Raw genomic sequence first — 12,170 nt, 5'->3', positions numbered from 1 at the left:
GCTTCATATTGTGAATATAACTTTTTTGCTGTTGTTGTTGATTTGTGCCTCCTGACTATTGGTTAAAACTTCTTTTGCACTAATTTTCCAACGACCAATTGACCTTTTCAACAATTAGTGTTTTTTAATGTTCTACGTCGTCTTTTATTTCCTAACAGCTGCCTACAAAATACCTCCTTCCAGAACTGAAAGGATCAGATTGTGAGAAGAAATGTGTAGTTATTGATCTGGATGAAACCTTAGTACACAGTTCATTTAAGGTACCGTTCCTGTCCCCCCCCCCCCAGTTATTACAGTCACATTCCTGCACAGCATGCTCTCCGCTACGTGAAACCTTTATCCTCTTTTTTACTTTTTTCTGTTTTAATTGTTTCATACCACAGTGGTGGGCGGTGGTTGTTATATGCCGCTTATAAGGTTCTTTTATTGAATTAAGCCCAGATGCAATTATCTCTGCTCCCTGTGGGCTGAAATGTTGCTCATTACTGAGAAGCAGCGTACTGTAAGAACTGGTAGCTTGAAGTCATGGTTTCCATGTAACACAACTACACACACACACAATTCAGCTTTTAATCCACTGAATTTTCTGCCTTTAATTAGATCCTTCAGCCATCGGTTGCAAACAGTTTTCGATGTATTTGTTTTTGATTGTGGCAAATGTACCTCTGACAGATCCCCATACAAATCCCGACTCTGCAGTGTTAACGTTTTGATGCCTATATCGCCTACCTAGCCCCTCCCACTTTCAACTTGCCAACATCTGAAAATATAACCATTGGCCGAACGTAATACTCTATTCTGCGGTTAACATTCCAATTTCCTGATTGGCTACAGGTTGTACAAGCCCTGCCCACTTCAACTCCCATTAATACGTGTGTAGCCTGTTCTGAAGAATAATTGCGATAGGTTCTCTGGCCCTAGGCATAAATGCACCAAACATCTAGACAGAATGGGGCCAGGGATCACGTGGGGCTGCCTACACGTTTCAACTGAATAACCAAATCGGTTTGGACAAATTTCACCAATTCAGTTGTTCAGAGGCTGCCAACCAAATTGACCATTCAGTTCAGTGTGTGGGCTTTTCCTACCTCCTCAAATACAAAATGATGAACTTAACAGATGGAATTTGCACTGTGTGAAGAGACTCGGGGCCTGAGTCATTAAGGAGAGCAAAGCAAAGAAGGAGTAAGTTTTCTCCTGGACACACAATGTTATAATGCAAGGGGTGAAAATTAGTTTATTATGTTGCACATAAGTTAAATACTGACTGCTTTTTCATGTAGGACACAAATACTTGATAGCTTTATTTTTACACTGAAATGTAAAGTTGATCTAGGACATGCCCTACCCCAACGATAAATCTGTCCCTACATTTTAAATTTACCCCCCCCCTCCAATGCAACATTGTTTTGCCCAGGTGCAAATTTGCTCCTTTTTTATGCTTTGCTCTCCTTAATGACTTTTCTCAGGCTCAGAGGAGTCTCAGATCTGTACTTCATAGACATTCAAAACATTAGCCCTGTTTATTATTGGATCTATACAAAGTATGGTTGTATCCTGCAAGTTACCCCACTTAATGCTGTCTTATCTTTGGAAGAACACGTTTAATTGGATATTTTATTTTTCCCTCCAGCCAATAAACAACGCTGACTTTATTGTCCCGGTTGAAATTGATGGAACAATACACCAGGTACGTGGGTAAAACATACTTTGTTCAGTGTGGTATTTAATGAAAATGTTCTCTACCTAGTGCTTGTTTATATTCTCCATTTACTAACAAGATATAGAAATAATGACATTTTCTGCTACTTTGAGGATGAAAGAAGCATCTGTTAATGCTCTTGAGCAACATTAAGTGTGAACTGTGTTTTAGCGTCAAAAGTAGCTGAATAACAACTGTTGGCTGTTCCTGGGTACACAAGCGTTTTGTCTTTTAATTCCCCTAAAAATCAATAAACTTAATTTAGCAATTCTCAATATCCTGTATGATGTGGACTTATAGTTTATTCTCAAGAGCATCCTCAGTCTAGTAACAGTGTTTAGTGTTCTCTCCCTTTATGAGGTTACATTGTTATGTAGCTGTGTGAACAATATCCCCCAAATTATTCATAATCTTGTCTTGTGTCAGGACATTTATTTTCTTCTACAGAGCTCTCTACAGAGCTCTCTACAGAGCTCTCTATTCCCTAAACTTCTTTTTGAAATAAAGATTGACATAGATTATTCACAATAGGGACCAGCTCAATATCAACTGTCTTCGTGTGTATTTAACTTCCATGTGTGAAAATCTGTTGGATAATCTCATATCAACATACTCAGAATTTGGTGGGAAGGGATCCTCTATTGTACCTTCTACAGTGCAGTAGGATCCTCAGTCAATGGGACTGCTTAAACCATCCTGGAGTGCCCCTTCCTGGTGGTAATTCTTTGTTTCTATATACTGTTGATTGCTACAGACAGTGAACCCAGTTATTGCATATAGTGGGATTTCAATACAGAAATAGCATACGCTATGGGGGTCAAAAATGCCATTTATTATCCATTTTCTAGTGCAGTTGGTTAATACAGATTTGCTTTGATGAAAAGCTATTACTTGATAACAGCGAATGGCTGAACGTATCTCTCTAATCCATGAATTATTGCTGTAATGACTGCAGATTGTGTGAACTTTGTGTGCTTTGTTTTGTTCCCTTGGAAAGCCGCAGTGAAGATGATCCCGGGGATGAGCCTTTTCGTGGATGGGGCTAGAGCCCAGTTCAAGTAATCCAGGATAGGCTGTTCCCATTCTGCTTGGCCTATCCTCGATTACTTGCATTGGGAGCAGCCATGTATTCCACAGTACGGGAGACTCAACATGTTCATCTCTGCACACGGAACATTTGTAACACGCAGTGTACAACGTCTATGCATCTGTACGTCCCCAGGAGCCTTTCACTTGTGCAGGTTTCATCTTTAAAAATATATACAAGTTTGGGACCTTTCATTATAAAAAGTGTTTTACAAATAGCATAATATTGGGGGCGATAAAGTATGAACAAAGTAAGGAATCATTTCTCATGTGTTAAGAAATATTAACAGCAACTTGACAATAGCAACAGAATTGATTGGAAAGAGGGGGGGGGGAGATTAGGGAGATAAAATGATGCTGGGGAAAACTTTTCTTTATGGTGCATGTTTACTAAATAATCTTATTTTATTGTTCAATTATCCCTTTTAGGAATAAGTAAACCACTTCTTCATGTTTAAACATCTTTAAATAACGTTTTTACCAAGTAACTTTTGTGCTATAAACTGATGATTTCTTGAATAAAAAAAAAATAGCTTTAAGCAGTCACCTAAACTTATGTATAGTAGAAGTATGCCAAAAAACCACCACCGCTTTTCCTTAATCTTGTGTTCTGCACCTCTCCCTGCATTTGCTCCTTGGGGACTACAATAATACCATGGGGATTTTTTCATTGGTGCAGCATTAGCATTGAAGGATTGAACAGAGTAGAAGACTGCCCTGAATGTGGGACACGTTTAGTTGTCTTTCATTCTCATCCATATTAGTTTGAAAATACTACCCCGTCCTGCCCTCCAGTGGATTTCTGGCTTGAGAATGATGTGTACTGGCTGCCCAGGGACTGATCAATCGTTGTGGGACATGGGAGTCTGAGTGCATTTAATGATGAATTCAAAACTAGCCTATCTCAGCCGGAAGGTGGCACCTACAGTGTCCACTGGGGGAGACCTGTTTGCTACATATTCCAACAGCTTAAGCTGTGAACCTGTTACTACATTTCTAGGCCTGTCATTAGAATGCAGCTCACAATTTAAGGCATTGATGGGTTTTAAGTGAATCTGAAAGGTAACTTGAGAACAATTAAAGTTGCTCAGTCTGAAAAATCCTGAAATCAGAAGCCTTTTCTATTGCAAATCCAGTGCTCTCTTTATACAGCGAGGTGATCTAAAGAGTCCCAAATGGAGCCAGATGTTTATTGTTTCTACCTTATTCTCTCCATGGGACTTTATAAATGTGACCTATTGTGCTCTTTCAGGTGTACGTATTAAAGAGACCACATGTTGATGAGTTCCTACAGAAGATGGGTGAGATGTTCGAATGTGTCCTGTTCACAGCCAGCCTGGCCAAGGTGAGTGTGGTCTACTCTCCCGCAGTAATGTACATTTTGTGTCCTTGCCCTTTTCTTGACTTGAGGGTGAACATTGTTTTTCAGAAATTTGTCTTACGTTTCTCCCTTTTCTTCCTTGCTTCTTTTGTCTACCAGTGTGTCTTTGTGCATTCTGCTAGTTTGTGGGGTAAGTGCTCCATGGTGACAGCAACTTGACATATGGGCTCTGCTCATAATGCTGCCTCCATGCACAGCTCATGAAGCCTGTATGTAGTTACTCCAAGTTACCATGGTTAATAGCAGCCATTAGTGTGTTTTGTAAACAGACCTCACTGCTCGGCTCTTTCTGACACACATGTTGGTCACTATTCTCTGTGCAAGTGTTGCGGCGAGATGATGTTTGACGTGCACTGAGGACTATCAACTTACTGATGACAGCGGTAGTACTGTCGCATGCTAAAGCACTATGACATTTTGAAGAGCTTCTGGCTTTAGTGGTTAATTAGTTGCTTGTATTAGTTGCAGTAGTATCTTATTACATTGTATCTACATTGTATCCATGTGGCTGTACAAAGGAGCCTGGGTATGTGTCCCATACTGTATGCTGTGTTTATAAAATACATTGTACTGTTTCAACTAATGTTTTTAGGAGGTTTTGTATTTATTTTACTTGGGTCAGCATAGCCACAGAGTTCATCCCTTGTCTGATAATGTTCCCCAGCCGTGGCGCATATATACATTTTAAAATGTGGTTTATTGTTGTTGCAGTACCGTTTGCAGCCAGTAGAAGGCCTAAAGAGCCACCTCAGTTACCAGTTGTTGTCAGACTAGCAGTGTTATACTTGTTTTCTTTCAACATAAGCGAACTTCCAGCTTCTATAAAGAATTAAAAAAAAAAAATACCATCCAGCTATGTTTTCTTTCAACCTCTCATCAAAATTCTGTTTTAAGTACGCCGACCCGGTGGCCGATTTGCTGGACCGTTGGGGCGTGTTCACGGCGAGGCTGTTCAGAGAATCCTGTGTGTTCCATAGAGGGAATTATGTGAAAGACTTGAGCCGTCTAGGAAGAGAGCTGAATAAAATCATCATATTGGACAACTCTCCGGCATCATATATCTTCCACCCAGAAAATGCTGTAAGTATGGCCACCAATATTCCGATGCGCTGAGACTTGTGGGGTGGAATTAGGTTCCTCTGAGACTGTATTGTGGAAACTTGTGCAGTGATATTTTGCTTTGTTCAGTAAACCCCCTCGTATCACTACAGTATGTGTGGATAAAACACTGCTAATTGCCCCAGCAGTTTTCTCACTTTACAGTTTGAACAAACGCTTCTCCAGAAAACTGGTGCGAGGACAAACCTACTGTATCTGAATGAATATTGCACTAAACCAAAGACAAATATTACTCGCACAGACCAGAACTTTCCTGTTGCCTCTTAGTTTCACGCCACATTATCCAATTAATGGTTCTATTACTGTTTTATAGCTCCATTCTATTATACAGTGCTGTAAGTACAGTTGGTCATTCACTTAAGTCCCTTTCCATTGGAGGTTACAATCTAAATTCCTTATTCCACCCTGCGGCCCATTTTGTCAGCCATCAGAGCACCCGTAGGAAACCCACACAAACACAGGGAGATCATACAAACTCCACAGGCTTTGGTTGGGGTTGAACTCATGACTTCAGCACTTGGAGGCAGCCATGCTAACCACTGTGCCACCCTAAAAGGTACTATAAAATAAGTTTTATTATGGGTGCACATATATAGTGCTGCTGACCGGTTACTCGTAAATGCACCAAAGCATCGTTTGTGGGGGGGAAGTTGATAGCTTTGCTAAGTGAATGGTTCACATCTGTCCTTATCCTCTGGGTGAAAGGTCTAATGGCGTTTAGTGAGAATTATGACTTCAATGTATCTCCACCAAATCACAGTCTATTAAACGGAACATATTGTGCTTTCCTTGCGTTTAATTTAACAAGCTGTCAAAATTACTTGTGAAGCCATAGTTGATTTATTTCTTCCTCCATCAGAAGTGGCTTATGGCACTTTGCGAGAGGACAACCCCCCCCCCAATAAAATTGTGCGTTAGGTCTACTGCAGTCTAAGAATGTCCGTCTGTAACGCCTCTGGCAGAACTTTTGTTTTTAGATTATATAAATTTGGTTTTATTACAAAGGTCTTGTAGGGGAGTTTAGTAATGTCCTAATGTTGTTCTAGCTGAAAGTTATCTAGAAGTCCAGTAATATAGTAACTGAAGCCATTACTATGATACAAAATGATGCACCTGTGATTGCTGACCAATGACTTGTATGTATAAGGTTTCCATTCCTCATTAATGTGTCTCCGCGCAGGTCCCGGTACAGTCGTGGTTCGATGACATGTCAGATACGGAATTGCTTGATCTGATCCCCTTCTTCGAAGGATTGAGTAAAGAAGAGAACGTTTACAACATGCTTCAGAAACTTTGTAACAGGTAGCCCCAACGGTGCGCCCTCTGGTGGACAGCTGCGCACTGCAGCATAACCTGACGCGTTTTGCTTTTCCACATTTGCTATGAAACAAGATTAGCCGAAGACACTCATTTGCCACAAGCGGTAACGCTGCTGTTTCCCGTTGGCGTCTGTCTGAGGCTGTTCTCCGCCTCGATTATACAGAGGATCAAGCAGAATTGGTGGTGAAGGGACTTTTTAAGTCTTGAAGCATCTAATGGATTACTGAACAATGGACATGGAAATAAAAAAGAAAATATTTTTAAAGAACGCTTTTCACTAATTTTCATAGAATTCATAAGAACTTTTCAGGCTTTTATAAAGGAAAAATTAACACACCAAATGAAACAAATCTACAAAGGATGTAAAAACGCTTGATGATGCTGGCAACGTGTACTCTTACCCCACCGTCTACCCCCCACCCCATACACTATGCAGACGTTCTCCCCTTAGCTTCATGCAGTTGACCTGACTGAGGCAGCCCCCTGTCCTCTCCCCCCTCCACAGAATGAAGTGCCTTTTCAAGTCCTTGATTTTAAGAAAACAAATTTAACATTTTCTACTCAACAAAAAATTTACATACCTGTTATCTTTGTACCGTCTAACAGAAGCGAGCAGAACTTTCTAACGTACTGTCGTTACACTTGGCTACTAACCATGGGTTTCTGCATGCTGCGCCACCGTTACGTTTTAAGATGATTGACATATCCCGGTTTTCATATCCGCAGTCCGAGGCAGCTTTGCCCCCCCCATAAGCTTTTCTCCTGTGTTCTTCATTCGCTCTACAGTTTGGACATTGGCAATTGTACATTATTATTTTTTTATTAGTTCTTATGTATTATTTTTTTTTTCCCAGTGTCTAGATTATAATATACATTTTTATTTAGTTGTTTTTTTGCCTCTACGTACTCACACCTCCAGTTTTCAGTTGGGTTTTCCTCTTTTGAAGGGAAAGATCGGAGGAACCTTCAACGCCATTATGTTAAGAAATGGTCTTGGGGAAAATTGGGGGAATCTATTTATTGGTCACTAGAGTTTTTTTTGTTTTTTTTTCTCAATTTTGAGAATAAGCTGGATGCTTTGTGTTATATAAAAAGGTTTTATTTAACTGCTGCTACTGTACAGTCTCTAAAAAGATGTTGACCACCGGCTGTCGAAACTGTTCTTAGCCACCGTGCCTAGGCTTAGAGTGTTTGCTGCAAACTCTGGCAGTACACAGAGATCCCCACGATCGTTCTACGTACTGCAGACTTTTCTACTGCAATTTCTACGCCATGTGTATTTATCCTCAGGAATACACATCCCCCCCCCCCCACCTTCCTTAAATTTGTCGCTGCCGAACCGGCAGACAGAAATCATTGGTGCAGGATTTGAGGTTCTTTAAAACCACCTGGGTCTCATTTAGTCATGGACGCGAGATTAAGCCAAAGTTAAGCGACCTGTGATTATCCAGCGCTCGTAGAACTAAAAGCCTCAGCAAGCCTTGCAAGTAACGAGCTTGTAGTTACACAGCACATGGAGAGGCCAGGCTTGCTTACCTCCCGCTGGCTTCATCTTACTGGGCATAAGGTACATCACTTTTCTAAGTAAAGTTTTGGGGACAGTTACTTTATTTGTTGTTTGTTACCCCACTAGGTCATTTTCGTTTTTTGTTTTTTTTTGAGCTTTCTATTTTCCCGCCACTGTGCTGTTCTGGATTTGCAGCGTTTTATCAGTATAAGTCTTGTAATCAGTACCAAGATGTTTGTAATAAAACCTGATGGTGCGTACATAATTTTAAACAAACAAAAAAAAAAAAGTCCTTTCTTTCTCTAACACATTCCCTCCTTTAGGTAAAATGGGAGGATTGGCCTTTGTGTCTTCATGATGAAGCTTCCACTGAATAGGTGGAAAAGAGATGTATTCAGTTCCACAGCTAAAGAAAAAGATATTTTGGCAATGATCTGAAAGAGATGGTGAATTATTAGAAAAAACTGCAAGGGTGCCAATATTTTTGACTACGACTGTTCTAGTGGCGCTAACTATATTTGTCTTGTAACATTGACAACTCGCCTTGCAGAATTGCGTTAGTGTCTTAGTGCGCTTTACGTACTGGTGTGTAATAAATTTGTCATAACCTGTAGACGCTATTTGGGAGAGGGATTTGTGAATGTGGATTTTCCACATTAGGCTTCCTATCCTACCCCTGTTGCTTGTGCATATCTTTTTGGTAATCAGTGTTTGAACTACAATTCCCATCACACAAACTAATATGACGCTAAATGCAATTTATTTGGCGGATCAGCAGCTAACTTGGCTACAAGTTCGTTTACAACGTTGACTCTAGAGTTAGGACGATGTTAATCAAATTTTACTTTGACTCTTTTAAAAATGAAATCTGCTTTATATGGTAAAAAGGGTTTTCCACTTTTAAAAATAAATCTTGCTAAATCCCTTCCCTGTAATAGTACATTGGTTTGAGTATTTAGTTGAGGTACACTGTTTGTTACGGAATAACCTTGTATTCATAAAACCAAAAATATTTAGACCTCACCGGTACCACAACTTCTACTGGAGTCTTGTTTCTTTTCTCAGTATCTCTTGTCTTGTGGTTTTACTTTTAATTACCGTTTTCAATTGCTAGAAACTAAGTTCTCATTAACCCCTCACCTGTCAGGAGGGTGATCTGCATATAGTCATATTTCTAAATATTTTTAGGTTTGCTTAATGTACAATGACTGCAGGTTATAATATTGATACACTTTACAAAAAGAATCATTTTCTACATTTACAGCAAGCGGTGAATATGGAAGAATATCTGACAGAGAGTAATATTCAGTAATGCACTTATAGTTGAATGTTTTCGTTGGGATCTTAAGAGCTTACGTTCTATTTCTGGGCTTTACGTTTGTTTTCTGGACCTTAGTTGAATCTGAAGCCTCTGTATTTTTACAATAGAGGGGTGACTTTCATGTTTATTCATGGTAGTTATTCTCAGGGCAACGTGCGGGAATAAATACATTACTATGTGTCCAAGTATAGGGCATTATCATCAGCTGTTTATATAGCGCCACTAATTCCGCAGCTTAATGGCAGTGTAACTTCCCTGCCATCGTTTCCCCTCTGACCCCTGTATTATGAGGTTGGAGCAGAGGTAAAGAGAAAGTCCTGTAGCAGGCAGTGAATATAAATAATAATGCATTACTTTTATATATCTGTTTAATGTGTATGTGAGTGGTCCCCTTCAATCCTGACAGTGTAAATTACAGTGCATCTAATTGTATAATACCAATATGTGGTGGGTGCTGCCACACTGTGGTCATCCAATGAAGTGCGCACTGTCTAAGTTGAGAAATGTATAAGCCTTGTTCAGATTTAACATCTTCCAACTGCGCACTCGGTGGGTTCTCCAGAATTGCATTTTGAGATCTGTCTGTACATATGTAGTCAATTAGCAGATCATATACTGGACTCTTGGAGGAGTAGTTTTTAGATGGATCACATGACGCTGATGGATTTTGTCCATCTATGTGGACGGTCATGGATTGATGGAAGCTAAACTCTTTAGTGTCAATGACTGTAAAAAATATTTTGTTTTTAAAGCATAGGCGGCCTCTCCCCCAAACAGAGGTTTTGTAATATTATTGTCACCGGTTTATGTCTATGAAGTGCTTTGGAAAAACTCTGATGTGGGGCAACCCAAGTACCGAGCATTCTGGGTAAGATTCCATATCTGTAATGTCTAGGATATTTAGCTCAAAGGGCAATTCCTGGTTTTGTTTTGTTTTATAGATTTTTATCCCCTCATTACATAACGAATCCGGTAGAATCATCATTAATTTATTTTTATAGCACGGAAGCTACAGCACCGCACAAAATAAACAAAATACATATAAGGCACAAGCGAAACAATAGAATCAGTAAAAATCAATACAAGAGAAAGCAAGTACCTGAGAAGACGCACCTGGAACAAATGACGCTAATAAAGAAAATATCGCTAGAGCACCAGAGTGTAGTACAAGCCCGTATGTGTAATCATGCACATAGGTATGTTGATGAAATAAACGTATAACGTTTTAATTGCCTTTGTAGATTAAAGAAGAAAACGTATCACTGGATTGATACCATATATGACCAATGCGGCTACAACACCATTTTTGAAATACTGTTATATTTGCTAAGTGGGGGTTCTGAGGAACAGCTGTTACTCTGCACTTGGCTGTAATTGTGTTTAGTAAACGGCAATTTTATTAGTGACAAAACCGATGGGCTTTGTCTTCAATACAATTGTCATTTTAAAATATTACTGCAAAGCGCTGAGAATTGGCGGCGTTGTCAGAAATGCCGGTTAGTAAATCCATAATTCATCAGCAGTACATACCCACTCGGGAGTGAACCCTTCCGGTCAAACGGTTACCATGATTCAGCGATTCTTGTCTTGGATACATATACTAGTATTACAATGGTGTGATACGCTTTTCTTTTTTTTTTTTTGAATCTTTGAAGACATTTAAAAGTTTATATGATTATTTCATCAACACCCTACATCAGCATAATGGCACATACTGACTTGTGCAACTCTTTGGAATAGGAATATTTATTAGTATATACTTTGCAAGGGAGGGATTATTATTATCGTAGATTTGTAAGGCGCCACAGCGCCGTGTAGTAGGGAAGACAAGGACATACGTAAAACAAGAACAGACTAGGCAGACAAAATGAATGGAGACATGAAAACAAAGGGTATGGAGGACCCTGCTCATTAGAGAGCTTCCATTCTAAGTGGAATAGGGCACAGCTGAAACAAGAGGAGCGAGTGTGGCTCAGAGTGGAGATTGGGACAGTTGTGAGAATGCATTAGTGTGAATAGTGTGATCAGGAAGTCTTGTAGTCGCGAGTGAGAGGAGGTTACCAGAGACAAGGCGCAGACAGGTAGATCTAAGAGGGCGGGAGGGAGAGTATTTTGATATGAGATTTGAGATGTACGCAGGGGTGGTGTTGAGGGCTTTGTAGGCAAGGGTGAGTAATTTGAATTTGATTCTGGAGTACACAGGGAGCCAGTGTAGGGATTTGCAAAGTGATGCAGCAGATGTGGAGCAGTGAGAGAAGATCAGTCTTGTAACAGCATTTAGGATGGATTGAAGTGTGGATATGGGTGTCAGGAATGCCAGATAGCAGGAGGTTGCAATAGTCAAGACGGGAGATGATGAGGGCATGGATAACAGTTTTGGTAGCATGTACAGTAAGAAAAAAACGTATTCTGACAATGTTTCTAAGGTGGAGTCGACAGGACTGGGAGAGAGTCTGGATGTGAGGAATAAAGCAGATGGTGGAGTCGAGTGTGACACCCAGACAGCAGGCTTGGGAGACTGAGGAAATTGTGGTGTTATTGACAGTGAGGGAGATTTGAGGGCAGGTGATGACTCTGACAGGAGCGAAGATAATAAGCTCTGTTTTGGAGATGTTGAGCTTTAGATAGTATTGGGACATCCATGTGGAGATAGCAGAAAGACGGTTTGTTACATGAGATAGTACAGAAGGAGAGAGGTCAGGGGAAGAGTTAAAGATTTGGGAGTCATCAGAGT

At 40.1% G+C, this 12,170-nt stretch overlaps 1 protein-coding gene and 1 long non-coding RNA gene across 5 annotated transcripts in view; both read left to right on the top strand.

The window, feature by feature from the left end:
- The window catches only part of LOC142159304 (CTD small phosphatase-like protein), a 56,118-nt gene extending 49,160 nt beyond the window's left edge, over nt 1-6,958 (top strand). For all 4 annotated transcript variants that reach the window (XM_075214075.1, XM_075214078.1, XM_075214079.1 and 1 more), the window contains 5 exons: nt 159-260; nt 1,634-1,690; nt 4,041-4,133; nt 5,064-5,249; nt 6,469-6,958. In XM_075214075.1, the coding sequence (XP_075070176.1) occupies nt 159-260; nt 1,634-1,690; nt 4,041-4,133; nt 5,064-5,249; nt 6,469-6,594 (564 nt within the window). In that variant the 3' untranslated portion in view covers nt 6,595-6,958. The remainder of the gene's footprint in view (nt 1-158; nt 261-1,633; nt 1,691-4,040; nt 4,134-5,063; nt 5,250-6,468) is intronic.
- Nucleotides 1-12,170, top strand: part of LOC142159310 (uncharacterized) — a 361,481-nt gene that overhangs the window by 141,629 nt on the left and 207,682 nt on the right. The window lies entirely within an intron of this gene.

This window comes from Mixophyes fleayi, chromosome 5 (assembly GCF_038048845.1).
Source record: "Mixophyes fleayi isolate aMixFle1 chromosome 5, aMixFle1.hap1, whole genome shotgun sequence".
Lineage (NCBI taxonomy): Eukaryota > Metazoa > Chordata > Amphibia > Anura > Limnodynastidae > Mixophyes > Mixophyes fleayi.
Note: the sequence above shows the minus strand (reverse complement) of the source record. Positions and strands in the feature narration are given on the sequence as shown.